General features: G+C 44.6%; 2 protein-coding genes across 3 annotated transcripts in view; one reads left to right on the top strand and one right to left on the bottom strand.

Annotated features, from left to right (window-relative positions):
- The window catches only part of LOC139788831 (hexokinase-2), a 35514-nt gene extending 30247 nt beyond the window's left edge, over positions 1 to 5267 (top strand). For both annotated transcript variants that reach the window (XM_071729060.1, XM_071729061.1), the window contains exon 18: positions 848 to 5267. In XM_071729060.1, the coding sequence (XP_071585161.1) occupies positions 848 to 992 (145 nt within the window). In that variant the 3' untranslated portion in view covers positions 993 to 5267. The remainder of the gene's footprint in view (positions 1 to 847) is intronic.
- Positions 5268 to 5947: 680 nt separating this feature from the next.
- Positions 5948 to 26283, bottom strand: GMCL1 (germ cell-less 1, spermatogenesis associated). Its single transcript, XM_071729062.1, has 14 exons — positions 25943 to 26283; positions 25407 to 25530; positions 22735 to 22831; positions 21842 to 21939; positions 21240 to 21352; positions 20532 to 20597; positions 20287 to 20371; positions 19987 to 20077; positions 19253 to 19393; positions 14779 to 14848; positions 10336 to 10411; positions 9327 to 9472; positions 8340 to 8427; positions 5948 to 7319 (listed from the first exon to the last, which is right to left on the bottom strand). Exons 1-14 carry the CDS (start codon positions 26137 to 26139, stop codon positions 7191 to 7193), a joined length of 1521 nt encoding a protein of 506 aa, XP_071585163.1. The 5' UTR covers positions 26140 to 26283; the 3' UTR covers positions 5948 to 7190.
- Between the last annotated feature and the right edge of the window lie 913 nt (positions 26284 to 27196).

Below are 27196 nucleotides of genomic sequence, written 5' to 3' on the forward strand. Positions count from 1 at the left end.
GGGGTCTCTGCCCATCTTGGGGAGATGGGGTGTTCAGTAAGAGGCAATGTGGAAACTTCAGGGGTAGAGGGATTTTAGGGTCTCAAGGGCTGGCAGTAGCTCACTGAGCTGAACTCTGTCAAGGCTCAGCAAGGACCAGCTGCTCCCTAAAGGATGGGGCAGCAAGATAGGGACCTCACACCAGCCAGAACCCAGCCCCACAGTACCCTGAGACCAGGCTGACCCAGAGAGAGACCAGGTTCAACCAGGAGTCCAGCTCATCAGGAAGGTCTAACCCAGGGAATCAGGCCATGATCTGGATCAAGAAGGTCCACAGCCAAGGACAGCATTGCCCAGGCAGGGACTAAAGGCACAAGGCTGAGCTTAGACACGGCTCAGGGGCCCACCCCAGGTGAGCTGGTCAGGCTTAGTGAGGTTGATGAGTGCTCTCAGGGTTTGGTGGGACTAGAGAAGTGGCTGGATTTGGTCCTGAGTGGGAGGAGAGCAGGAGTGTTTTGCTAACTGTGAAGCTAGGTTAGACATTAGGACAAAAATTCTTTCCCCTGGCCCAGGTTGCCCCCAGAAGCTGTGGCTGCCCCATCCCTGGAGGTGTTGAAGGTTGGATGGGACTTGGAGCCCCCTGGGCTGTGGGAGGGGTCTCTGCCCATGCAGGGGGTGGCATTAGATGAGCTTTAGGGCCCCTTCCAACCCAGCCCAGCCCTTTCTATGATGGATTCTGTGATGCTGAAGCACGGGAGACTTTGGCTTTCCACGGGCTCCCACCTGGCGTGGTTTGCGGGGCTGGCACCTTCCTCCCTACCACAGCGAGCTCAACCAGCTCATCCTTTCTCCTTCCTCTGCCCTGCAGCTTCTCCACCATCATGCAGGAGACCGTCAGGGAGCTGTCTCCCAAGTGTGAAGTCACCTTCCTGCAGTCGGAGGACGGGAGTGGGAAGGGCGCGGCGCTGATCACGGCGGTGGCGTGCAGGATCCGGGAGGCAGGGCAGCGGTAGGAGGGGGAGCTCTGCCCAGGAGAGCCCTGTCAGAAAAAAACAGGACATTTCCCACCCAGTTCCCCTCGGTACACACACACACACACACACACACACACACACACACGGCCTCCCCTTGCAGCAGACTCGTAGCTTTACTTGTTCTCTTGAGACACCACCACCAGTGGGACTGGAGATGCTGTGTGCTTAGTGTTTAAAGAGCTGTCTTAGGAGTTTTCATGCATGCCATAAAACCACCTCTCGAGTAAAGCTAGAAGTGTCTTTTGGCTGTCTACCTACATTTCCAGTTAGAGCTGGGCCTGCTCCAACTCACAGCCTCCCTCAAACACCAGCTCTCCTCCCCACCTCTCCTTAACCACTCTCATACCTTCCCTTAACAGCAGAGAAAAACCAGAATTGCTAGAACTGAGACACTGCATTTGTCACTTTACCATTAACTGGTACCTATTTATGTATGTTGGGTGTCCTAGCGTTTGTCTGTGCTGTAGGAAGCAAACCTCTTGAAGATTGGGCTAAAGACCTCCATTAGTCTTTTACCCTGATCAAGGCTGTATTATTTCCATGAAAGTCATGGTAACTCTTAAAGCACAGGGTGCAGAACATCAACCGAGTCTGCACTGGGAGATACCAAGTATCTCTGGTGGTGAGCAGTACAAAAAGAACTGCTGGAGCCAAGCTGGGGGTGCTCCTGCTCCCCCAACCACTCCAGCAGAGCACGTGCCTGGAAATAATTGGGGACTCAGGGTCTAATCCCATTTCCCAGCCTCTCACACGCACCCTAAAATAGAGTGTAGTCCTGTAGGGTTGTGTGACACCCCTGGAAACCACTGGCACCCATCCCTGGTGCATGTGAGGATAACAAGGAACCACCACCCAGACGGGTCAGGCTCTTCCCTGCAAATACAAACCCCACCCTACCCCCCAAAAAAAAAAAAAAAAAGAAAAAAGTCGTGGCCCTGTGTCTACACTTTGGTGTGGTGAGTTTGGTTTGCTTTTTGTCTGTGAAATTGTTCTGTGTCTTCAGCCTTTTAGGTGACAGATTTATACACTGTAATATTTATGTTTCAAGAGATCTTGTGTCTTTTTATGTACATAGTCTTGGGGGGGTTATTTTGCTTAGTTTTGATTTCACCTTTTAACGTCACTTCAGATCAGTACGGAGTATTTTTTTTTTTTCTTGTGGTTGTTTTTTTTTTGTTTGTTTTTTGTTTTTTTAATTTAAAATTTTCTTGGGGTAGACTGGAGAAAGAGACCCAGATTCCTGAGAAGAGTTGTGGCAAGAGGTTTGGGTGTTCTGCATTTGCCACCAGGGAGCCAAGGATGTGCTGCCCGGGGAGCTTTCAGAATTAGGCTGGTTTTAACCTAAGGAGAGGTTTTTATTTTCTCCCAGTGCCCTCCCCAGCCTGTGTCACACCCCTGTGGGGACACAGCCCAGGGCTCTGCAGGGCTCCACATCCCAGCCCCAACAACCACTCAGTGTTTGAGTGCTGATGCTGCACGAGCTGCTCACCTGGGTCCCTGATATTTAGCAGCAAGAATTGGTGTCACCTCCTCTCCATTTGGCATCCTCAGGGCTGCTGGCGAGGTGTCTGCCCCTGTGCCAGGAGGGAAAGCAGCAATTTAAATTTTTGGCCACCAGAAAAGCCCCGTGGGCGAAAGGAAGGCTGCAGTTCTCTGCCTGAGAGAGCAGAGGTGTAGAGGTGGGGGTGTTTCTGTAAATATTTAGCAGAAGATTATGAAATTCCAGTGATGTACAAAAGAAAAGAATAATTAATAATTCCCATGAACAGACCTTCAGTTTGGAGGATAGAGTTTTTGTCTATTTTTACGTATATTTTTATACTGCTTGGGGTAACCTCTTACCAAAAGTCTCTCTTCTACATTGGGGGTCAAGTTCAGTAGCACAATTTTAAAGCAAAAATTACTCTTTGGGCATTTTAGATGCTTATTTTTTTATAAGCCTCAAGACAATTATAACAAATAAAATCTGACTGTGTATAGAAATGATGTAAGAAACCAAGTTTAGTGGAAGTTTCCAGAAGATGTGAAATAAATTTCTGCAAGATGCTGTGGAAATCCTCTAGCAGGGTACCAAGCAGCTGTGTGTGCTTCTTTCCTGAGTCCAGAGTTTTGCCTGCTGCCAGATGAAAGCAGAAATGTTTTTACCTGCTGCATGGTGCAGCAGGCTGCATTAATGGCTGCATTTCAAATTCTTATCCAGCTGTACCCCTTTTGAAATATGTAGTGTTGTCATCAGGTACTGAGCTACATTTTCTACAACTGTAGGTTTATTTTTTGGGGGAGGGGGGGGAGTAGGAAAGATTGGGACTGTGGGGCAGCCCTGGTTTTGTAGCTGATTCAGGCTCCCATGCAGCAAAGTGTTGGGAGAGGGCAACAAAAAGGGTGAGAAAACCTGGGTAGTTAAGTACCCAGTTAGGTGGGATGGGCAGAGCAGGAGAACCTTGCTCCCTTTGCCCTTCTGTGCAGCAAAGGACAGGCTGTAACCTGGCAGTGTCAGGAAGGATGAGCCCTGAGCTGGTGGGGTGGTGGGGAATTTCTGCTCTCCTGGAACAGAGGAAGGAGAGGCAGAATGAGCTGGAGCTACAGCTGCTTTGGGTCTGTCCCAGAGCATCTGGGCCGAGGGAGCAGCAGCTCTGCAGGGCTGGCAGAGGCAGGGAGACACGTGCTGAAGCTCAAGGGTATGGATCTCCACTTTTTGTAGGGTCAGGGAGGGTTTTTGGCTGGGCTTGCTCAGGTGGATGTCCCCCTGGATGTCCCCCAGGCTCCCTTGTCAGCTTTTGTTTCCCCTTTGCTTTGCCTCAGAATGCAGCAGGGTCTGAAATGTTCCTGGTTAAAAAAAGCAATACTTGAAGTGTTCCAAGAACCCGAGGTAACCTGTGAGCACAGAGGTGCCCATGGCCATAAAACAGGTTTTTCTTATGAGACACTTTGAGAAGTTTGTGCTCCTTTTTGTCTCAAAGGGGATGAGCACCAGAGATGTTTGCTGTACAGTCTGGTTGTGACTTCAGGGGGACTGTAACCTCACACCAGAAGGGTGCCAGGGGATGTTATGTGAATGTGTTTAAAATGAAGAAGGGAAGACTCAGTTGTTACCAATTCATATGAAGGGAAGATCAAATTTTTTTGTGTAAGGAGAGATGGACAGGCTGATCAACTCGAGTTGCCCAGTCTGCCTCTTTCCTGCAGTAAGAAGAGCTGCTCTGTGGGTTTAGGATGGCTTTTGGTTTGCTTGCTGGTCCCCATTAGGATGCATTTTCTTTGGGCTCCTGGTGCTGTGCTGGCATGTTCTCTGGCCACACAGGCAGCAGGAGAACAGGAGCTTCCTCTGTGTCAACTGCTACACTGCCCTTTTCTTCCCTGCAGATTCTCTCCTTGTTGGTACTTTGGAAAAAAATTATTGTTAAATATTTAAGAAAATAAATAAACATATATATATATATATGTATATATATACAAGTAGCAAATTATTGAGCCTCAAGAAATTTGCCTCTTCCTTTCTTGGGAGAAGGATGACATTCACTCACCCAAGATGTATGAGGAGCATCTGAGAGGCACAGACCTCTGGCTTGGAAGCAGCTCAGAGGGAGTCTGACCAGAGATAGCTGGTGCCTTATCAGGCAATCCAAACGTGCCCAGGCTATCTGACAGAGATAAGAGGGTGAAAAGGTCCAGAGCCTGGGAGTGAGGACAAGTGTAACAGTGACAAACCCCACAAGTCCCCATGTGAGGAACAAGACAGCAACAAAACAAACTGGAATGGGGGGAGCCTTGGTCCCCTCTTCACCACAATCTCCTCCCAGCAGATAAATACCTTTATTTGAGAGGTCATTTTGCTTGCTCTGATAGGGAAGTGGTCACTGAAGGCAAAAGAGGTGATTCCTGGTAAACTGGAGTAAGAAAGGGTCAGATTATTTACCTTGTGACAGCCCTGACAAGTCAGGAAGCCAAGAAAATGCATCTTCGTGGGGGTGTTGGCTCCGTGCGGGGCAGGGGGAGTTCAATAAAGCCAAAGACTGTTCAGCTGCTAGCAGAAACGAGTGACTGTAAATTCACCTGGTGTTGTTATTTTGTGTTTACAATATTTATTTTTAGTAATTGACTGCAATGATATTATATATAGGCTTCCTTATTTTTGTACTTTTCATACCGTTTTTCCCTGAGTGTGGTGTTGTACTTCTCAGCTCCCCTTCGCCACCATTGCTGCTCCCAGTCAGTGACAAATAAAAAGAGAGAAAAAAAAAAACAAAAATCAAACCAACCACACATTTTCTGGGGTAAGTTGTGATGTGTTTGGGTTTCTGTGCTCCCTTCACTCCTGCACTGAGCCACTCCTGAGCCAGCCCTTAGAGGAAGGGCATGAGCACCGCTGCCCCCTCCCAAATCCCCAACTTCTGCCCACTGGGAAGAAGGCCCCAAGCTGGGAAGGGATTTGCTTCTTTGCACCCACAGTCCCTCCACAAGCAGGGTGGGGGTTCCCCAGCAGCAGGGGCAGATGTGCCCAGGATTGTCCAGGGTGATCTGGGGCTGGGGAGGGCACAAGGGCAAATCAGGACCTGAACAGGAGGTGCTAAGCCCTCAGCACAAAGCAGGAGCCTGTGGCAGCTCAACCCCCCCCCCCCAAAGCTTAGGTTTCAACCCTGGTATTACATAAAACCCAGGTATTTTACTGCAGATGTTCTCTTCTGCCATTAACAAGCAGCCTGTGTTTCTTTCCCATTGCAACAATGACAGTTTTAGACTTGGTACTTCTAATTAAAAAAAGAAAACCTGCTGACTTCAGTACCTAAGTACCAAGCTCAATGCTTGCAGCTGATGAACACCTCAAAATGCTTCTGCTTCCAAAGAAGTGTGACACAGTGTAGGGTTCCAGAGGTGCATCCCCAGGCTGAGTCCAAAATAAAAAGCTGTTTATGGCAGAAAAGGATAGACACTAGTGAGTATGCCACTTGAAATCATTTATTGACAAATTGCCACTTTTTTTCCATCTTGCCTAACATTTTTTCTCCTTGTTATAAAGTACAAATGGTTTCATACTTTTCTGACAACATTAAAAAAATAGGCTACTAAAGAGGCAAAATTCCCACTTTGAATCCAAAAAATCCTGATGCAAGAAGAATTCAAAATTGCAACAGACAAACATAAAACCCAACGCACACAAAGAACTAATACAGTGTTCCTCTGACACTTGACTCACTCATCAAACCAACTGAAAAGGAATCCCTTGTTCCCAGCTCTTACTTTGGATCCTGTGACCTTGCTCAACTGATGTGAAGTTTGTGTTAACACAGACAACTCAAAAGGCACTCAGAGGTCACAAGTTCCTGAGCTAAAAGGGGATATATTCCCAATGTAAGTTAAAACAAGTCATAAAAAACAAAACCAAAACAATGTTTAAAAACTGGTATTTGGTTCATGTGAGTACAGTAAGCATTCAGGAGAATCCTGGCTGAAAGCTGCTGCATAGTAGGCTTGAGTGATGGTTAGGACATGAGAGTATTTTCTGTGTGTGGAGAAAATACTTCATTTACACATGTCCTTGTTAGCAAATTCACCTGCTAAAAAAGAGATCTGCTGCAGCATTAAAAAAAGCTCAAGAATGAAATATATGTTATATAAGACGCAAGAAAAATCTTAAAAACAAGGAGGTTTGAAAGCCTGTACAGTTAAATAACTAACAAAAGGTGACAGGCAACATTTGCACAGACACATTTGGCCCCAGTGGAAAAGGAGCACAAAGTAAGCAGAACATGGATCTGGTATTTACAGATCAGTCATTAAAAAACAAACAAAAAAGCAAACAACCTAACAAAACTCACATATTCTAAAACGTGTGCTCAGAGACTGACAGAGAAGTTCATAAGATGTTATTCACATCAATTCCCTGTTTTCAATTTGGCTCAGTTTTCACCCAGAAGAAATAAAAAGCATAACATCTCTTGAAAAGGAATGGGCGACTGCCTGAAGAACAACAGAATGCAGACACAAAACAAACATGAAAATGGATAACTAGTTTTGGCCTATATAATTCTGACCTTCTCTTTAGGTATGCATAGGAGTACACTAAGGCCATGTCTCTATTTGCTACAGTGTAAGGCCTTGTTTGCTGTCAAAGCTCTGTGCCTCAGGGGTGTTGCACTGAAAGCATCCAGCCTGCTGCTCTCTGCTGCTGAGGAGCTCTCAGGTTTCCACATGATCTGGCTGTGCCTCACTCTCAGCCTTCTTCTCTGGTGAGGTGTACAAGAAGTTACAGCAGATATAGAGGGGGAAGATCAGGAGTCTGCTGTCCAAGTTCATGACCACCTGCTCCTGTAAGGCAAACACAGAGAACTGCCCTGTGAGCAACGCTGTCAGAGGAGAGGAAAAAAAACCCCAAGAGAGTAATTCACCTTCACCTAAAGCAGGTGTTTTACTACATTAACACTGATAAGATACCCTCAAAATGTTTATAACCCTTTGAGCCTGCCAATCCTTCTGCAAAGATAACAGAGGTGTAAGAAATGACTGAGCAAACTCTACCTTCAGGCACTCTGGAGGGAGAGGAAACCTCTCCTGCACTGCCAGCTGCAGCAGATGTAACCACCCAGGCAATCCCCAGCACTCTGTGCTTTAAAGCAAATTACAGCTTGCTGGGAGGAATTCTCCAGTTTTACTCTTGGAACTGGGTTTGGGATAGCAAAATTGAAACTTTATGGATGTAAGGATGGCATTACAAGGAAAAGTTTTTGATGTGGATTAGGATTTAAGAAACCTGGTGATCAAGTCTTTCACGTTTCTTACTAAATTCTGCTGTCCCAGATGGGTGGAAATGGCATGTTCTCTTAAAAAAACTCCACTCCTCTCTGAGGATTTATTTTTTTAAGAGAGTCATAAATACCACCCTTGGACAACATGCAAGCCATTCTTTCAACTCTTCAGCTTACAATACAGGGGGAGTCTTCAACCAAACTCCAAACTTCCCTCTAAAGAAGCAGGAGTCTGATGGACATATTTTTCAGAGGGGTAATCTCAGCAGGGCTGGAAGTCAGGGAAAGCAAGCAGAACTCTAGCAGAATTCTCTCCAACTCTACTCTAGCAGAGAAGACTTCAGCAGCACCACAGGAACTAATTTCACTACTGCCAACACCCATGCAATCCATGCCACCCTGCTCTGGTTCCACTTTACAAATGAGCTTAAATCTTCCACTGCCTATAAAAGGAACACGCTTGAAATTCCACACAAGCAATAACAAGAAGAACAACTCCTCTTCAAAAGCACTGTTGACTTCTCAGCATTTTTCTCATGCCTTGGACTCCACAGTTCAACAGCTCAAAATTCCACACATGTACCTGGTCCTTCTCGAGGGTGAGGATCTGATATCCTGTTGTTCTGCTGCAGATCATTTTCCCACTTCCATCAAAAGAGGCGAGGCGTAACCTGGGGGCACAACAGCAGTTTCCCAGAACTTAATTTTTCCAAGACAAAATATTTCTCCCAAGGAGACAGAATAACACTTTCAGACCTGGGGAGGAAACATTTTTTTGCACCTGGGGGTGAAGAACACTAAGCACCAATATAGGGCAGGGGTGGACCTGCTGGAAAGCAGTTCAGAGGAGGATCTGGGGGTCCTGATGGTGCTAAATTAACCCTGAGCCAGCAGGGTGCTCTGGGCTGCATCAAGGAGAGGGTGGGCAGGAGGTACAGGGAGCTGATTCTGCACCTCTGCTCTGCCCTGGTGAGGCCCCAGCTGCAATACTGGATCCAGTGCTGGGCTCCCCAGCTCCAGAGACAGGGAACTGCTGGAGAGAGTCCAGAGGAGGGTGAGGAAGTTGACTGGGGGACTGGAGAATCTCTCCTACAGGGAAAGGCTGAGAGATTTGGGACTCTTCAGTCTGCAGAAGGTTGAGGGGAGACCTCATCAATGCCCACAAGTACCTAAAGGGTAAGTGCAAGGAAGGTGGAGCCAAACCCTCCTCAGTAGTTCCCAGTGACAGGATGAGGGGCACGGGGCACAAGCTGGAACATGGGAAGTTCCATTTAAACATAAGAGAAAATTTTACTCTTTGGGCACAGACACAGGCTGCCCCAGGAGGCTGTGGAATCCCCTTCTCTGGACATATTAAAACCCCACCTGGATGCAGTCCTGTGTACTGTGCTCCAGGTGATCCTGCTTTAGTGGAGAGTTGGACTGGATGAGCTCCAGAGGTCCACCCAACTCTGATAATTCCATGATTCTGCAACTAACTCGGTGGCAATAACATTCAATTCAAGCCCAGATGGAAAGACTGAGTTAGGGGAAGATGTTTTAGCCCAGCCCAGAGGGTCTGCCTGCTTACCTGAAGGCTATGTTCCTGCGGGGCTGCAGGCTGACTGAGCCACTGCAGGGCTGATTCAGAGTATTCCGCTTGAAAATGATGTAACGGTTTGTGTAAGTTACAAGGAGGTCAAAGCCAAAGTTGAACCCAGTCCAGCGCCAGCAGTACTGAAAACAATGTTAAAAACCAAACAGAGCAATCAGAGCATTGGCTACAACAGGAGGGGTAAGTGCCACTTCTCCAACAAACCCAATTTGGGAATGGGATTCTTGGCCACAGAGACCTAGGGTGGGTTCCAGGATCCTTCCCAACACCTCTGAGTGGCACAAGACACCTTGGTAGCCAACCTCTCACTTGAGTAGCCAACCTCTCACTTGAGTAGCCAGCCTCTCACTTGAGCAGCCAAACGACAAGCTCAGTGTCAGCTGCTGCCTCCCAAGCCCACACAAACACACTCAGCACAAGTGGAACTAAAATACTCCTGGCACTCTGGAAACTGTATGAGCAGCACATCCCTACACATCCCATTCATGCTTGAAGCATTCCTTGGAGTGCAACATCTTATGTTAAGTGACTTCAGTAGGAAAAATTTATGTTTTGTGGTTTTTTACCTAAAGAGACATATATGTATGGAACACACAGGGGGTCTGGCTGTTACACATTTTATCCAGAAAGCTTCCTTTTGCAGATAAAAAGACATCAGTGATCAGAGCTCTATTTTAACTGCATTTATTTTCCAAGCTTCATTTTAGAACTCACTGCTACATTCCTTCCTTTTGCACACTAAAAGTTTTTCCAAACATGGGCTTGCTTGCAGCACAAGAGCACAATTAAAACATTAATTCCTTATTCTCCCAAAGACAGCAAGAATTTGCATCCTTCTAGGGAGAACAAAATAATTTCTTTGACGTACCATCTCCATTCCCTCTTTTTGATGCAGTTTGACAATTAAGCCCTACATGTTTTGAGAGCACCTAACATGTCTCAGACATGCCAGCTATGCACAGACTTAGCCACATGCCACACTTACATCACCATCCTTTGCAAGTTTTCGACCACACCTCATGCTGTTTGCTTCCAGTTCCTCTTTATTTATTTCTTGAGGCCTACAAAAAAAAAAAAAAAAAAAAAAAAAAAAAAAAAAAAAGTGCATCTTTCAGGACACTTTAACAGCTTTGTATGTGTATGGTATTTTAATGTGGGAAAGATGAGTAGACTGAGTACAATGGCCTGACCACACAAGTGACCCTGCTGGGAGACTTGATGACCTCCCTGGATCCCTTCCAACCTGAATTATCCCATCAACATCCAACTGCTGCACAAAGCAGCAACACAAACCAACCTGGGGCACCTCAGCTATGTAGCAGTTTTCCAGATCAGAAAATAATGTTTGTCACAAGGACACAGATTCTCTCATCTTCCTCAGAACTCTTTGAACTCAGTGACTCTCTGGGCACAAACAGGAATGAGTGTGACTGCTGAGGAGCAGCTGCAGGGCTCTGCCCAACAGCAGAGTGGTGAAGAAGCACCCAGAGAAACTCTGCAGAAGATTTCTCAAGCATCTGGTTACGCAACTGGTCTAAAAAAAGTTAACCCCCAGCAATGGTGAAGTGCCACAAGGCTCTGGGTTCTGTCACCCTACACCAACATCAACCTGTTTCACCCAGCAGTTTCCACTTGTGCTCCAACACGCTGACAAATCTTGCAGAGCCAGCACCAGTAAAATCAGCCCCACTTCTCCAGAGGTATGCTGCTCACTTAACTTTAGACACGATTACATCATTAACCAAATAAGCAACCAGAAAGTCTTCCAGTTACACAGAGGAAAAATGCTTAGTGAGTGCTATAAATCACAATAAAAGGCAACGCCCCCCCAACGCAAGTTAAATTATAAACCTGCAGCCCTGAGCAACTTCAAGGTATCTCAGAGATAAGAAATGCAGCATCTGTTCTCTTCCTACTGTACATGCACCACAAGAACGTGCAGCTCCAGCTTTTAAGAACAAACTCAGCCTGTGGTGTTTTCATTTCTGTAAACAAACAATCCTGGAAGATGAAGTATTTTATGAGGAAGTCAAGCAATTAAGCTAATCATGCAAACCAAATTCACCCAAGAACCTCCCAGGTGCTTTTTCCACATCTTCCTGCTGAACTGGTTATGTAGCTGACCTAAATTCAGTAATGGTGATAAAAGATTTATTTCTGTTTAATTAGTGACAAATTTCACAAACATTAGGACAATGTTGAGGCAGACATTACTATTTCCCCCTATCAATTCTTCTTCTATCAAACTTCCAGCTTTAACCCCTTACACTGGCCCACCACAGGCTTACTGAACAGTTAAGTTATTCTATTTCCTTTTTAAAAGCTGCCAAAGAGACCATTAAGAGTAGAAACAGATCCAGTCATGGACTTTAAAGATCTGTCCTGCATTTGCCACAGAAAAAATGTTTAATAAGAAAAAAAGTTACCCACTTTTTTGCACAACAAACAAACCTTTAGCAGCTCCAGTTCAAAGTCACAGACTCCAGCACTGCACTAAAAAATTCTCAAATTCTGGAAAGTGAATAAAATGTCCAGCCTTGTTAAATGCAAACTACATGAAGTAGACATGAAACATTTTCTTCTCCTCTCTAAAATTACTAAAAGAGCAAACCACATCACAGGTTTCAAAGCAATGCCATTTCCAGGTTGGCAGTCCTAGAACAAGCTGGTGGAACTATGCTGTGCACCAGGTGGGACATGAAAATAGAGCCTTGCTTCAGAGCTGGGAGACAGAGAGCTGGAGAAGATGTGCAGTCTAAGTTTACATCCCTACCTCTAAGGAAATAAAATGCATCAGGATACCAATACAGGCACTAAGTGTCAGAGAAAGGGCAGCAGAGCTGGGTAAAAGGATGGTCTTGTAAAACCTTAATCCTTTTCTTTGCCAAACAACCAAAATATTTGCTTTACCATAAAGGAACAGCTGCCTATCTTCCCTCCTAAGACACAACTTCTGATCCACAGGCATCTCACTGCCAGCAGAAGACACTCAGGATTTCAGCTGCCTTCTCAGAGAGTGCCTACTATGGACCAGTGACCTGGCACCTGAGCTCACCACGGGGAAGCACTCCACACCCCAGCTCCAGAGAACATCCTGCTCACAATGAGCCCACAACTAAACCAACAGTAACCTGGATGGCACCCTGAACCAGTCTGGAAACTACTGAAGGCAGAAGCTAAGACATATTGAGAAGAAACAGTACCTATCACCTCCTTCTTACCATCACCATTAAGGAAAGACCTTGCAATGAACACCAAAGGAAGAGATTTGGGCAAACAGAGATTTTTTGTTTTTGAGAAAAACTTTCTCTGCCCAAGTATTCCCATTTTAGCAGTCTCAAAAAAAAAAAAAAAAAAAAAAAAAAAAAAAAAAAAAAAAAAAAAGAAAAAAATCAAAACCCAAACACACCAAAATAAAATAAATCCCATATAGCAAAAGAGAAAACTAGACAAGCAAGAAAAACATGGAAAAATACTCTGCTCATGCCAAGAGTCGCAGAAATTGTCAGCTCTGTAGCTGAATGTGAAACACAGGGTCTTATCTTGGTTCAGAATGTTAACTGTTCCCTGTTAGCTGTGGTTCACATACAAGCTGGAAGGCAGAGCACACTGTACAACTCTCTACTCTGAGATGCTTCAACAACAGCATTGCAAGAAAAGTCTTTACAAAAAATCAGTACTCTCAGAAACCAGCTATGACCACCCAACCTTTAGGAGCTGAAATTATGAGATTCACACTTACTTTACCATTTTCTAAAGGACTGCTACTGGCACTGAGAACCACTTCTTAAGAGCTTAACTCTTCTTATGACCAAAGACAGAGTTTGGGAAACTTTTTTACATTACCTCTTAACATCAAAAAGGAAGCAATTAAGGAAATATTTCCTACATAAAACCCAATTAAGGGATGGAAGCCACTGCCACAGGGTGCTGGGGCTAAAGCATAAGCTGTTCCAAACCAGAACATATTTAAGCAAAGGTTTGCTGGTGGTTGGTCATTCAACAGCAATTCAGCCAAAACCTCCAGCTGGGAAATCCTTCACCAGTCCATCAAGAGAACTCTCACTCTTCCCTGTAAAGGAAGGTGGAGATTTGTAACTTTCTACTGCTGCTGCAGACTGCATCGTGCCCTGTGGTGCAAACCAGGACAGCAGCTCTGCTTTCCAGACTGCAATCAGTAAGTGAAGCTTTTTGCAACTGAACGTGGTCACCTTCAGAAGAGCCAACCCTGGGCTAACAGAACCCAGGGAGGAAAATAAACAAAGTTGCTTTATTGGTTCCTGAAAGGTGACAAACACTTTCCGGCTTCCTGACCTGGCATTTGTTCTCCACAAAGCACACTGAGAACCAGGAGAGAAGACAAAGGCAGGAACAGCTCCTCCAAGTTGCTGCATTTTGCCAGAGTTTCGGTATTTAGAAAGAGATCACAGGACCTGGCTGGGTGCAACGTGGCAAAAAAAAGCAAGCAGGAGGAAGGGAAACAGCTTGTGATCCCCAGGGCTGGGGAAGGCACATGAAACCAAGGTGCCTCCCTGCCCAAGGCAGTGCTGCTGAGGAGCCTGGCTAGACACAGGGCCACCAAATCAGGCATGACACTGAGTAATGCACACACAGACCTCTGAAAGGGCAGAGAAACAACAGGGGAAACACTGGGAGCTGCTGTGGGAATTCATGAAATACCAGCACAGTGCAGCACGTGGTCTGGGAAGGAGAAAAGACAGGATATAAAATAGGAGGACTGGGAAAGAGAACAGGGTCTTAGCAGTGGAGAGGGATGCACCACCTGAGAAAAGCTGGAGGGAAGGCACTGAAACTGGAAGGGAGGGAGGAGAAGAGGGCAGAGGATGCCAAGCCCTGCTGGGTGCTGAGCCCTCGCTTGCTGCCTGGCAGACTGGGATGGGAGAGGCAGGACCAAAGGTTAGTGTGGAGTTATCCCTGCATAAACAAAACATGACAAATTGCCTTCCACACCAGGAGTTAGTCACAACACACCACAACCTCTTGCCCAGCTAGCCCAGGGAGGAGGCAAGCAGGTCAGAAATTGCTGCTTCTCCATCTGCAGTACTTTTCCTAGAGTCACCTTTAAAATGGAAGGCCAGTAAGTTACTCTTTGAAAGCCTCAACAGCAAAGTACCAGTGAGAAGCATTAACCAATATAAAAGAAAATACAGAACATCCCTCCCCAGCATTTACCTCTGGTGTCATTACACCAGTTTTCTAGGGTTTCCCCTGCTCAAGGGACAGGAGATCAGCCAGCCCAAGGGAACACAGATCTCCACAGAGATCAACAGAGTTTAAAACCACTGAAGTTTGTTTCCCCCCACACTCATCTTAATGTAAACTCCAAAAGTAAAGCATGTCAGAACTTATATGAGAGGAAGGTTTCTAATTTAGGAAAGAAATAAAGGAAAGCCTGTGATATACCTACCCAATATCATTGTCTTGTTCTGCTCTGAGCATGGCAAACCACTGCTGTTTGTAAACAGAGGACAGCCATTCTAAAATTAAAAAAAAATAAATAAGCTTGGTGTTGTCTTTGGAGCTGGGAATGGGGACGTTCATAAACATTTGAAATATAGAAATAAAATGACATTGAAATAATAAGGTTACACTTATTAACTGGATGGCCTAATGCAAACCCAACACCCTGATACCACACTTGTGTTGTACCTCCTCAGGTCTCAGCTGCAGTGGAAGCAGTACAGATAAAAATCAATTCCTATCACTAACTCAGGACTGTACCCATCAAGCATTCAGGATTGCCAGAAGTGATGCAACTCAACACATTTTCTCAGTGCACAAAGTTCTGTCAAGCCTAGGAGCTTGTTAGCAAGCTCTTGGGAGATGCTGGTTTCTGGATCCCCAGTGGAATTCTACCCCAGCTAAAAAAGAAAAAAAGAAAACAGAACCAAAGGATAAAGGAAAGGGTGAGTTATCATGGATATGGTAAAAACAAACAGAACTTCTCCTCTGTGAGGAATAAACATAAATCATGTCTTCTGAGAACACCATAAAGATTTTATCAGCTTATTAATCTCACAGTTGCAACCAAGAGTTTAAAGAAAAAAAGGTAATAGTTTGTAAGTCAGCTCCACAAAAGGCACCCAAAAGTACAGTGTGTAATTTCTTCTTATTCAAGATAAAAACAGGGGCAAGTATGCAAGGTCATGTAGGAAAACAAGCTCTGTGGAGGAATGGACTGAGATGAGAGGAACAGTGAGAACCATTGTCAGCACAAAAACAGAACAGGTAGCTGTGAATGTGAAGTGAGATCACAGAGCTGAGACCACCTCAGAGGTCCCAGACACAAAAATTCAAACCAGTCCTTCCCCTACTAACTCTAGAGTTAAGACTCAGACCAAAATGGGGATTAATCAAGGTAAAATGAAGTATAGAAGTAAATTAAGGAAAACTGCACAGTTAAGGAACAGAGAATGGATGTGCTAGAAGGAAAAAAAATAAATAAAATCAGGAGATAGCACATTTTTATTTCTGCATATGTGCATATCTGCTTCATCTGCTGGATTCCAGCTGCTCATCTGTTAGCTTGTAGCATTTAGAGGGAAAATAGTGCTTATGAAAGGTTTAGAAGTTACCAAGTAAAACAGAACAGTGAACACTTTGCTTACAGACAGACACATTGTGTATTTCTGTCTCTTACATCCTCTCTGTGCAAACACAAAGAGACTCTGCTCTGAAATAATTCAGTATTTCAGTTTTCTCCTCCAGGTCCTGCAGACACACAAGGTATAAAAACAAAACCAACCAAAAAAACTACACAATTGCTTTCAGTTATTCAACATGTTTTCCTTCTTTACATCCTTGGGAACAATTTGATCTAGAATAATCTAAGAGATTATTTTAAATTGCTATTATCTAAATCTAAATAATACTACTATTATTTAGATTACTAATTATAAAAGATATATACATATGTAAGATAATCTCAGAACACTATAACATAAACTACCCAGCAATGCCCATGTGTGCAGACAGGATGCAGTCACCTCAAACACCAGGTGCTGGTTGTGTTTATAAATCCCATGTTTGAAAGTGCACCACCAATATTTCTCTAAACCTCCTTTTAAGTGATGAGCAGAAGATCCTAACACAGCTTTTGGCTGCAAGCTGCTATCCAGATTTACCAGGGCTAGCAGGAATGAAAGTGTAACAGCATTTCCTCACACATGTAGTGGCCTCTGCATTTTGTTCTTCTTCCCTCCCCACTTTCCCAATTCTCTTGCAATGCAAACCATTATTTTTTTTAAATTTTTAATCAATAATCAGCACTAGAGCACAAACATGAGATACTCCTCCTGCTCTGACCACACACTGCCTTTCCCCCTGTACACTACAAAGCAACCAAGCCTATTTCAGCATTTTTAATCACAGTTTACAAAATGCTTCAACTACAAAAAGCAAACATTTAGCTCTCCAGTACCTTGTGAACCATGAGAAAATTACACATATTCAGTAAGCACCAGCAAATCAGCCTCAAAGTTGCAGTTTAAGAAACATTCTTCCCATGACCTACATAGATAGGAGGATCTTGGATTTGAGTTCAGCCCCTGAGGAACACTAAGAAAAGGTTGCTCATCAGAGTGATAACAGCAGCAACACTAAGAGAAGGGAATCAAGCACAGTTCTGGTAAATTTCTGTTTTGCAACATCTTGTTCATGTGCTGACAAAGAAACTTCACAAGGCAGTCATCTAGAGTTCTCCTGTGTCATTAAATTAAGGCTCTAAAGGGCAATTCACCCAAAGTTATTTTTATTACAGAATGGGGATGTCTCTACACTTTGATTATAATCTGTACCAATACCAGTTTTCAGTAAAATGGATTTTATTAACTTCAGACAACACTTAAGCATATAAAAGACCAAAGTTCAAAGATCAGATCTGTTCTTCTGGGATTTTTATGCTTATTGTAACATTTTACCACTTGCTGGAGGTAGAGAACTGCCCCACCTATTGGACACAAGCACCCAGCCCATGGGAGCAGCAGGGCTGGAGCAGCCCTGGGTGAGGCTCTGCCTCCACCTGCTGTCCCAACAGCACAAGATGAACAACCCTTCCAAACCTGCATTTCTGAGCACAGGATGAACATGTTCCTTCATTTGCCAGAACCAGAGCAGAAGACAGGCTCTTTTGCACCTCTCAAGGTATTAATTTAAACCAGGGGGTAGGGAAAGCCAGTTCATTAGAGCAGAAGTGGTTGTCCACTCAAGAGACAAAAAGATTCTGAGTGAGTAAAGAACCCCAGAGGCACCTCCTGTGACACCAAGTCACCATCCAGCTTCTGACAGATCCCTCCTGCAAACATTTCAAAGCAGGAGCAAGAACAAGGTGCACAAAGTTATCCAGACATCCAGCTGCAAAGAGGAACTAACCCATTATTTCTGGCAGAGAAAGGCTACAGAAGTACAAGAAAGGCACAGAGCACAAAGCCACGCTCACTGCCTCATCCTCATGGCAAGGAAAGTCTTTTAAAAGCACTGAATAATTTGCTCAGGCCAGTGGGCTTCAAAAGAAACATCCTAACAATTCTGGTTTGCTATGGCATTGTCATTGTGATGGTGGCGTGAAGGGAAAAGCCAGTGTGAGATGAAAAAAAATCATTTTAATTTTAGAAGAAGACAGCAGTGTCAGACAAAGACAGACTGAACATTTATGCACTGCAAGAGTCCAGTGTGACCCCCGTGGGCAGGTGACAAAACCACACGTGTCAAGAAGAATGAAGAACAGCTCAATAAAAACAGTTTTAATTGACATTTGGCAATTACACCTATAAAAAGACATCACAGGCATTCAGATGAATGGATAGTTAGAGTGCAGACAGACATTAAAAAAATTAAAAAGCAAAGTTGTGTACATGAGAGCCAGGAAATAAAACCTGTCAGAGAATGAAAATGCAAAATTCAGTGCTAGGATTCAACTGTGATAAGGAAACATTTAACAGAGTGAAATACAGAGCAAGGATCTCAGAAGCCAAATTCAAAGGCAAAGCACGAGCAACCCAAACACTCTGTAAAGGAGTACAACTCACTCTTGGAAAGGAGAAAAAGGGGAAAAAAAAGAAAAGCAGCTGAATAAAGAAGGAGGGGCAGATGTTTCACATGATAAAAGATATGAATGATAGTGGAAAAACATTTTCAAGTGAGAGCCCAACTTGATAACTCATTTCCAGTCCTGTATCTCCAGCAGCAGCAAGATAAGAATGTTTTTCTTTTTATTTTCCAGTGATTATTCTTCAATAATGTTAATAACAGTAACTCGTAACAATATTAAATGGCATTTCACCCTATGGGCTTCAAAATAACCTAGAATAAGGATGTACTTTACACAAGTAATGCAAAATGCAAATAAAATGACAAGAGCAGAACACCTAAATATCTTGCATACACCCAAAACCATCCTAAAAAACCTGTGGTTAAATTAACACTTTGTCTTTGAAGATGGGAGCAGAGTTCAGAGCACCTCACGCTTCTGATTTTCATTTTTAGGTATTATTATTCCAAATAATATTAAAAACTACCCACCTTTCTTAGAAAAAGTTAATGGCTAGAAAACAGCTGAGTCCAAGCAAGTTTTGTTCTCTTAAAAGGAAAATATTTTTTGCATGTCTGGGGCTCAGGGGTCACTCACACACTGATAATGTGCTGTGTGTTGGTTATGGAGTATTTTGATAAACTGACTGATCACCAAAATGCTCAACACACCCAGTGTGTGCCTTTTGAGACTTTCACACATGTAAATGAGACTCAGCTTGTGCTGAATCTTTAGCTACAAATCCCTGGAGATAACCCAGTGAGTGATAAGAGCAGTAAATGCACCCAGATCTTCCCCATCACTCTAGGGCAGGAAAGGCACCCAGAACCTGGCCAGCCCAGCTCTCACTCACCTGAGGGGATGAGGGAATCTCTCTCAATAATTCTGGCTGATGCCAAATCACTGATGATGTACTGCAGCCTCAAGTGTGTGAACACCGACAGGAACGCCTTCCCCTGCTCCGACTCCAGGAAGGCAACATCACCCTCCAGATCTGCAGAACAGAACCTGTTACAATGTCTCCTCCTAAATATTTTCCAGACCCTACTTACACCTGAGATCCGAGTTTTAATTTCTTGATTTGCCCATAAGTAATAACTTTCTCTGATCACCTTTCACAGATAAAATTCAAGAAATTATTCACGTTCCAATCCTTTCAGCAGAACTTTGATAGCCCAAACTTTGCCTCAAACTTAGCCTGAGCTTTGCCCCCAAACTTCAGAAAGTTTGATAGCCCAAACTTTGCCTCTTTTGAAGCACACGAGTGCCTTCTAGTGAGAAGGCAAGGGAAGCTTACCCTGAGAGCACAACAGCAAGAGCAACAAAGCAAAACCAGTGCCATGTCTGCTCACTTGGAAACACGTGGGCAAAACAGTGAAAAACTCTGTGCTCACTTAAAAAAAAACAAAAACACAGAGAGAGCAGTGAAAAGCTATTGTCACTGGTGAGAATCTGATGCCAGGGACTGCTGGCAGATGCAAGTCTTCCCAAAGGAAATGGGATGAAGTTTGGAAGTGGAAGAAGAGTACCATGCTTTATTTTCAACTCATGTCTTGCCCAAGGCAAGGCCATGGCAGTGAACCCCACCTTTCCTACGCTTGGCAAACCAGGCATCAGCTTCAGGTAGGAGCTGTTTCAGAGACCCATTCCAAGAAGGCACTAGCTGGAGGAACATCCACTAGGTAAAACAAAGAAACTCCAGTGAGTTCATGAAAGAAGTTTTCAAACCAGTAATACATGCATTACTAAAGAGCCATTTTCACAATGCATTTGTTCCTACAAAGATCAGATGCTCTATTAAATACTTTCAGTAAAAAACAGGCTAAAATTCTCAACATGTTATAAAATCAACTTCCTGAAGCCCCAGCCAGCCCCTTTGCAAAGTACCTTTTTGAGAGCAGTGTACACATCCATTTCCACTTGCATCACAAACAGGTTAGAAGAGCTTATCAGCTGCTTCATGAGGTTTATGCTGAAAAAGAATTAATTCATAAGAGTTCTGTGAGACAGCAGAGACAAAACCAAGCAAGCAAGGTAGGTAACAAGCAACACTGCTAGCCTAGGAAGTTATTTGTGGTGAACCATATACAGTGGAAGAAATTGTACTTCACCACTCAAAGTTAACCAGGTACCTGAGTTCTTTGAAGAGTTCAACACTCTGGTGAGTCATCAGGTTGTTCAAGAGCCACTCGAGGCACCTAGATTAAAAGCAAGGAATAAGTACTTTGGGTTTTTTCTTATATATGTCAATATTCCTGCAATGGTTGCTCAAGCTCACAAAGGCTGATTATGCACCTCATGATGTTGAAATGGTGCTTTAACGTGAGACATGAGGGCATAAAAATATGAAAAGAAGTTCACTGAAACACATTAAGTTTACCATAAAATTTTCTTAAATTCGTTTTTAGAAACCTACATTCAAAGTACTAATAATGCCACAAAAAACTCTGGCAACACACTAATTCTCAGCAGCAGGAACCAGTTAGCACTAACTCCAGCACTCTGCTCCCAAATGTGTAATTATCCCTCCTAATTAGGATGAAGTTAAGCCTAAGTTCTGAATATTAAAGCAGCTTTGCTATAAACCAGTCAGTGATCACAAGTATTATTTCACTGGCACAATGAAGACCAAACACACTGTCTGTACTAATGTACTTTAGTAATTAATACCAATATTAAAGGTAATATTGGTTCCTTTAGCAGGAACTCAAAAACAAAAGGACAAGCAGAACCCGAGCCAGAAAACTTGTAAAAAAAAAAAATTAACTTGAGCATTATGTTTGCAAATTCACACTTTTAATTAGCAATGTACCCAGCAGCTTGTAGAAAATAATTCTTACTTTTTCTTCACAGAGTCTAACCCGTAGGTCCCTGCTGAATTATAATAACCACACACAGTTTTTGCATTAATGGTTTCCTTCATTGTTTCACCACATTGCTGGATTAAGCCATCCTGTGAGGAGGAAAAAAGAAAAGCCCACAAATATTCAGAGTTTTCATTTCCCAGCAGGAAGTGTCACAAGGTTGTGCAGTTCATACAAATTTTCATGCCTGAACTATTACCAACATCACACGTGCTACAGTGACCTGCACTGTGCTATCCAGAAAATGTAAAGTAATGTTCCTCAGAAAAACACATTTTTAAGAATACAGCACATGAAAGAATTTCAATTAATACCTCCAGGGCAGAACAAATGAGCTGTTAAAACATATTTTAATCTACTTCTAGATATAATGCTCAAAGCAGCACTTAATTTTACAACTGAATCTTAGTCATAGCATTTTTAAATAAACCCACTGCATGATGTTTGGGTTTTGTCCCACTTAGTCTGAAAAGATGATTCATTTCCCTGGCTGCAACAGCACACATTTATGTGTGTCTGATGAATGGTTATCTTTATCTGAAAAGAAAGCATAAAGATATTGCATATTCATTACTTACAAGCTGCAGCATGCTGGCTGCTGCTAAAAGTGCAACTACACGACTGGGTTTTATTAAGACATCATCTCTGTAGAGTGAGCCAAAAGCCACCTGCAGAGCTGGAAAAGAGCACAAGTGTCACACACAGATAGGACCTGGGGCAAGGATAACTGGGAGAATCCTGAGATCCAACCAAACCACTTTCCTGGGCACTCTGTACAACCTTTATTGCTCTGGATACAAAGCTGGTATTTACCAGCCCGAGTGCACACAAAACCAGAGAACACAAACCATGGCATTAACTGATAAAATACAGTCCTTTTCACTATTTAGATTAAATATTCATCTTGAGCAGCCACCAAGTCACACTATGGAGCAATGTAGAGAGAAGTACAACTGGATAACAAGAAGTTAAACCTCCTGATCCTCTCTGCAATCATCACTAGCATCAAGCTGAGCTACTACTATGAGGTTACAGAAGTTTCTCTGCAGTTCTCCAGAAAAATCTTCACTCCCTGGGGCTTGGAACAGCATCAAAATATTCTGCCAACTCACACAGGTCCCCTGGGAGCACCCCCCTCAGCAGCTTTCCCAGAGCAGGAGGATGAAAGTGTGACCTGCTCTAAAACCTGGGTCTCCAGACTGATCTCAAGAGCCCTGATGCCAAAACAAGAGGACAAGTGGTTGCTTTCCAGCTGTACTTCCCAACTCAGAGGCACAAAAATGAATTAAATTGGTAGCCTGAGTTAAGTTCAAAACTGAATAAGCACAGAACTTATTCTCTCAAGTTTCTTACTTAGTAATTTGAAAACTATTAAAAAAAACCAAACCCACAGTTACACAGTTATTCTTGGTCAGGTGCAGCTTAACCTCTACCTTCAGAGTTCACATTAAAAGAAAAGGTTCCTGCTTACCTTCTATATCAATATTTTGGTCAGGAATCTCCAACTCTATGACATTCATGCTAGATTCTTTCCAAGATCCACTGAACATACTGGAAAAGTAGCCTGACTATGTGAGGGAAGAGAGAAAAAGATATTAAGTAAGAGATTTCACTCAAATTACAACTGTCAAAGGCAGCACATGGAACAAAAAATCATTAATATTTACCTTTATACAGAACAAAATGCATTAAAGTAACTTTTCACAAGCTAAAAGGTTCTGACATACTTGAGAGAAGTCTAATTGGAGTTGCTCTATTTCTGAAAGTGAAAACTAGAAAATTTGGACTACATTTCTGTAATCCAAGTAAGTAAAGAGCTTTAAAGGCCCAGAAAAGCCACATAAGCTCTCTTCCTAAAACCCCCCACCAATGGGGATATAATTAGTCCAAGAATTAAGTCTTTAATGTTGCTGGCAGACAACAAATCCTGCAGGCATTAGGAAATGCCAGTTTGGGTACTGGGAAGAAAAGGCATGCAAGACATACAAAGTAATGTACAAGGCTGTGGTCTCATACCAAGGACACATACACATACACCACTTATGTAAATATACCTTTATTTTAAAGTGTAAGGCATATAAAACTAGAATTTGATGGGTTTCCATCCAAATGAAGTGAAATGAACTGCTCTACTAGGGTTCATGATTTTCCTTCTCAGCAGCAGAAGTGCCCACTATGAGATGCTATCACTCACTGAAGTTTACCTGAGAGACCAAAAAAATAAAGTCTATTTGTACAGTCCCATATTCCCTGACCTCTCACCTCAGCATTTCAGCTCAGGGCCACAAACAATATGCATAAAAACTTCTATACCTTCAGCACAGCCTCTAAGCATGGTGACATACACCACACTGCTCTCAAAACCTGGACCACATTCCTCTGAATAACCCCCATGAAGCTACCTTGTTTTTGCCAGGTAGACCCTTGATTTAATGAGAATTTATCTTTCCAGTAAACAACACCAGAAAAAAAGAAAATTTCCATTTCTCAATCTGCCATTCTTAGGCAGACCAGCACTGTCATTTAGCAAACTAAAAACAACAGCTTCAGGGCAGGAGAAACAGAAACATCCGGCCTGAGACAGTGCCCAGCAAGGCAGAGGAGGTGTCCATTGAGAGCTATTTTTAACCTCTGAAAATATTTTAACTATAATAACATAATTCCAGTGACAAAGCATGAACTGAAATAGAAACCTGACTTACAAGAACAGGTAACCACAAAACTTCCTCTCACAAGAACACCACCTGTACAGCAGGACCTCTACAGAGCAAAATTGCCATTTTCAAAGTCTGTTCACAAGCATCCATGGGAGCAATTCAATATTTAATTTTAGTCATCAACCCACACTCAGTTTTTAAGAATTTAAGCTGGAGCAACAACGGAATCACAACAAAAATTACCACAACCACCATCATCATCATAAACAACCCAGGGACAGCAATGTGCCCCCCCTGCTCAGGCTGCTCCACCCCAGCCACTCACATCCTCCTTTTTCATCCAGAGCCAAAAGTGAGCAGACAAGGAAAGCTGTGTCTGACAGCTGCCCTCCCTGCTCAAACACACCCACTGCTCACTCTTGGGCTATGTACAAATGACTTTCCTGACCTCATTTTCTGTTCCTTAAAAGGGTTTAAAAAAAAATAAATCAAGAATTCACTTTTACCATTACTTGTCACCCCAGAGAACTTGTGTGCAACCTGCTGAGCATCTCATGGTGACACCTTCACCTTGTAACACATGAAACTGCTTTTGCACTTGACTGGAGCTAAAAAAGAAGTGCCCATGTTTTGGGGTACAGTACCCAACATTAATTTCTCTTCTTGATTCAAATAAATTGCTTCCAAAGTTAGATTCCCTCTTTAAAGTTAGCAGCACAATTGAATCAGACGTGGCAAGATACAGCCACAGTTTATCCCCAGGAAAGTAATAAAGATAACAGTACCTCTTCACTCCCAAAACCCAAAAACAACACAAAGAACTTCACCTTAGTAGAATCCTGAAATAAAATGCATGTAGAAACAGATTTTTTTCTTTTTTTTTTGTAGGTATGCATGAAGATGCATCCCTTTTTAGAGGTGCTGTGCATACCTTCCTCATGCAGCAGCAAGAAAGCAACAAGAAAGCCTTCACCCTTGAGACACAGAGACCCAGCTCCAGCAATTTCACTTCAGGTTCCTCAAGTCCCACCGAGTAGTGGGGTTGGCACATGCTTCACAAATCCATTCTGGAAGGGCTTTCTTTGCTCTGCAATAGCATTAATGTCACAGGAGAGTGTCTGCTGTTTGCTTAGCACACCAGACCACGTTCTCAGGACCTCAAAGGACAAGTTTCAGGACTGTTTTCATAAAGGATGCACCAAGATGAGCAGATTGAAAAAAACTGAATAGCCACAGACAGAACTGAAGAAACCTTTCAAGCAAGAAGCTGCAGCTATGCTTCCTAACAGTGAAAACATGACACCAGCTGTTTAACTGTTTGCATCCATAGAGAACTCAGAATATAGAACATAAATATAATTTATATATATATCTATAAATTTATACAGAATATAAAACAAAAAAAAAATCTCAAGTCACAGTTAACATTTACCAGATGTTCTTTTACTAAAAACACAGTTTCTATTGCAAGTAAAAAGCCACTTACCTGACACAAATATATCTTATGCAAGTTCCACTCCTCTCCCAGAGCACAGATTTTGATATCACTGTTCTCCCCATTCAAAAACAGAGTCTGGTAAATATACTTAGAAGTACTTTTCAATTTTTTCCTATATAAAAAGGCAAAGAGAGATCGACTCCTTCAAATTTTTCTGTGACAGAAGCAACACGAAGTGTAAAGTCCCTGACAGGGGCATTTTCCCTCCCCATGAGGGTCTGACCGTCCCCTCCCTGCTGCTGCCCCCATGGCTTTTCCCCCCTCCCAGCAGCTGCTGGGACCTTCCCGAAGCAAAGAAACCTCCCGCAGCCCCAGGCCCACCCCCAACCTCACGCCAAGAGTCTCTTCCCTCCCTCAGCCTTGTGAGGGTCCCAACCCCCGTCCCCATAACCCTCCCCACACCCTCACAGCCCCCTCAGACCTTCCTGCCACCCCCGGACGGCCATGGCCGAGCTCCGCAGCCCCTCAGAGGCGGCGATCCCCTCACAACCCCCCCTTCCCTGAGCTCTCCCCTCAGCCCGAACCTGCGCGGGGTGTTGAGGAGCCGCTCCTCCCGCTCGGCCTCGCCGTCGCTGTCGCTGTCACCGGGACCCTCGGCCCCACCGCGCTTCCTCTTGCCGCCCCGGACACCGCCGCTGCCGCCGCCGCCGTCCCCGGCCACCCCGTCCCCCCGCGGGAGGCCCACCCACCGCCTCAGCTCCCGGCTGCTCAGCGAGCCCATCGCCGCTCCGCCGTCTTCTCCGCCGCCTTCTCCTCATGGGGCCGCCCGGAGCGGAGCGGGACGGGAGCGGAGCCGGCGCCGGGCGCCTCAGCAACGGCCGTGAGCGGCCATGGCCCCCGCGGGGCTGCGCCTGCGCGGAGCGGGAGGGGCGGTGGGAGAAGAGCGCGCATGCGGCGGGAGGAGCGGGTGAGGGAAGGGAAGGGAGGGGAGGAAGGGACGGAAGAGAGGGAGGAGAGGGAGGAGAGGGAAGGGAGGGAAGGGAGGGAAGGGTGAGAGGCTGCTGAGGGAGGGGAAGGGGAAGGGCTGGAGGAGCGGGAGAGGGAGAGAGAGAGGGAAGGGAGGGGCGGCTGAGGGGCGATTGTGCTGCAGCTTCCCGGGAAGGTGGCGTGAGGGGTGGGAAAAGCTCTGGAGATCCTCCCGTACTGCTCCCCCAGCACTGCCCATTTCCCAGCACCCCATGTCCCTCATCCCCACATCTCCAGGGCTCTGAAACCCCTCCAGGGATGATGGGGACTCCAGCCCTGCCCTGGGCAGCCTGGGCCAGGCCCTAACAACCCTTTCCAGGGAGAAATTCTTCCCCAGCTCCAACCTAAACCTCCCCTGGCACAACTTGAGTTGTGCCAAAAGTTCCTCTTGGCCCATCCCTTGTTCCTTGGGAGCAGAGCCCGACCCCCCCTGGCTCCAACCTCCTCTCAGGGGGTTGCAGAGAGCCACAAGGTCTCCCCTCAGCCTCCTCTGCTCCAGGATCAACACCCCCAGGGCCCTCAGCTGCTCCTCACAACTTCTCCAGACCCTTCTCCTTCTGCTCCACACCCTTCCCCAGCTCCCTTGCCCTTCTCTGGACACCCCCAGCCCCTCAATGTCTCTTTTCTGACCCAAAGCTGAGCCCAGGACTGGAGGTGCAGCCTCAGCAGTGCCCAGCACAGGGAAATGATCCCTGCCCTGCTCCTGGTGGCAGGTGGCTGTACTGGTTTGTACTGGGTAAGACAACTTTCACTGAGCAGAAGGCTTCAGGATAACTGGAAAAAGCTCTGCCTCCTCTTCCACCCAGACTAAG

This window comes from Heliangelus exortis, chromosome 30 (genome assembly GCF_036169615.1).
Source record: "Heliangelus exortis chromosome 30, bHelExo1.hap1, whole genome shotgun sequence".
Classification (NCBI taxonomy): domain Eukaryota; kingdom Metazoa; phylum Chordata; class Aves; order Apodiformes; family Trochilidae; genus Heliangelus; species Heliangelus exortis.

Excerpts from the sequence above, each read along its gene's own strand:
- GMCL1 (XM_071729062.1), bottom strand. The coding sequence starts at position 26,139 with ATGGGCTCGCTGAGCAGCCGGGAGCTGAGGCGGTGGGTGGGCCTCCCG. Across the intron at positions 20,078-20,286 it reads TGTACACTGCTCTCAAAAAG|TGGATGTTCCTCCAGCTAGT; the intron begins GTACTTTGCAAA and ends TGTTTTACCTAG. Across the intron at positions 14,849-19,252 it reads AGATTCCCTCATCCCCTCAG|AATGGCTGTCCTCTGTTTAC; the intron begins GTGAGTGAGAGC and ends TTTTAATTTTAG.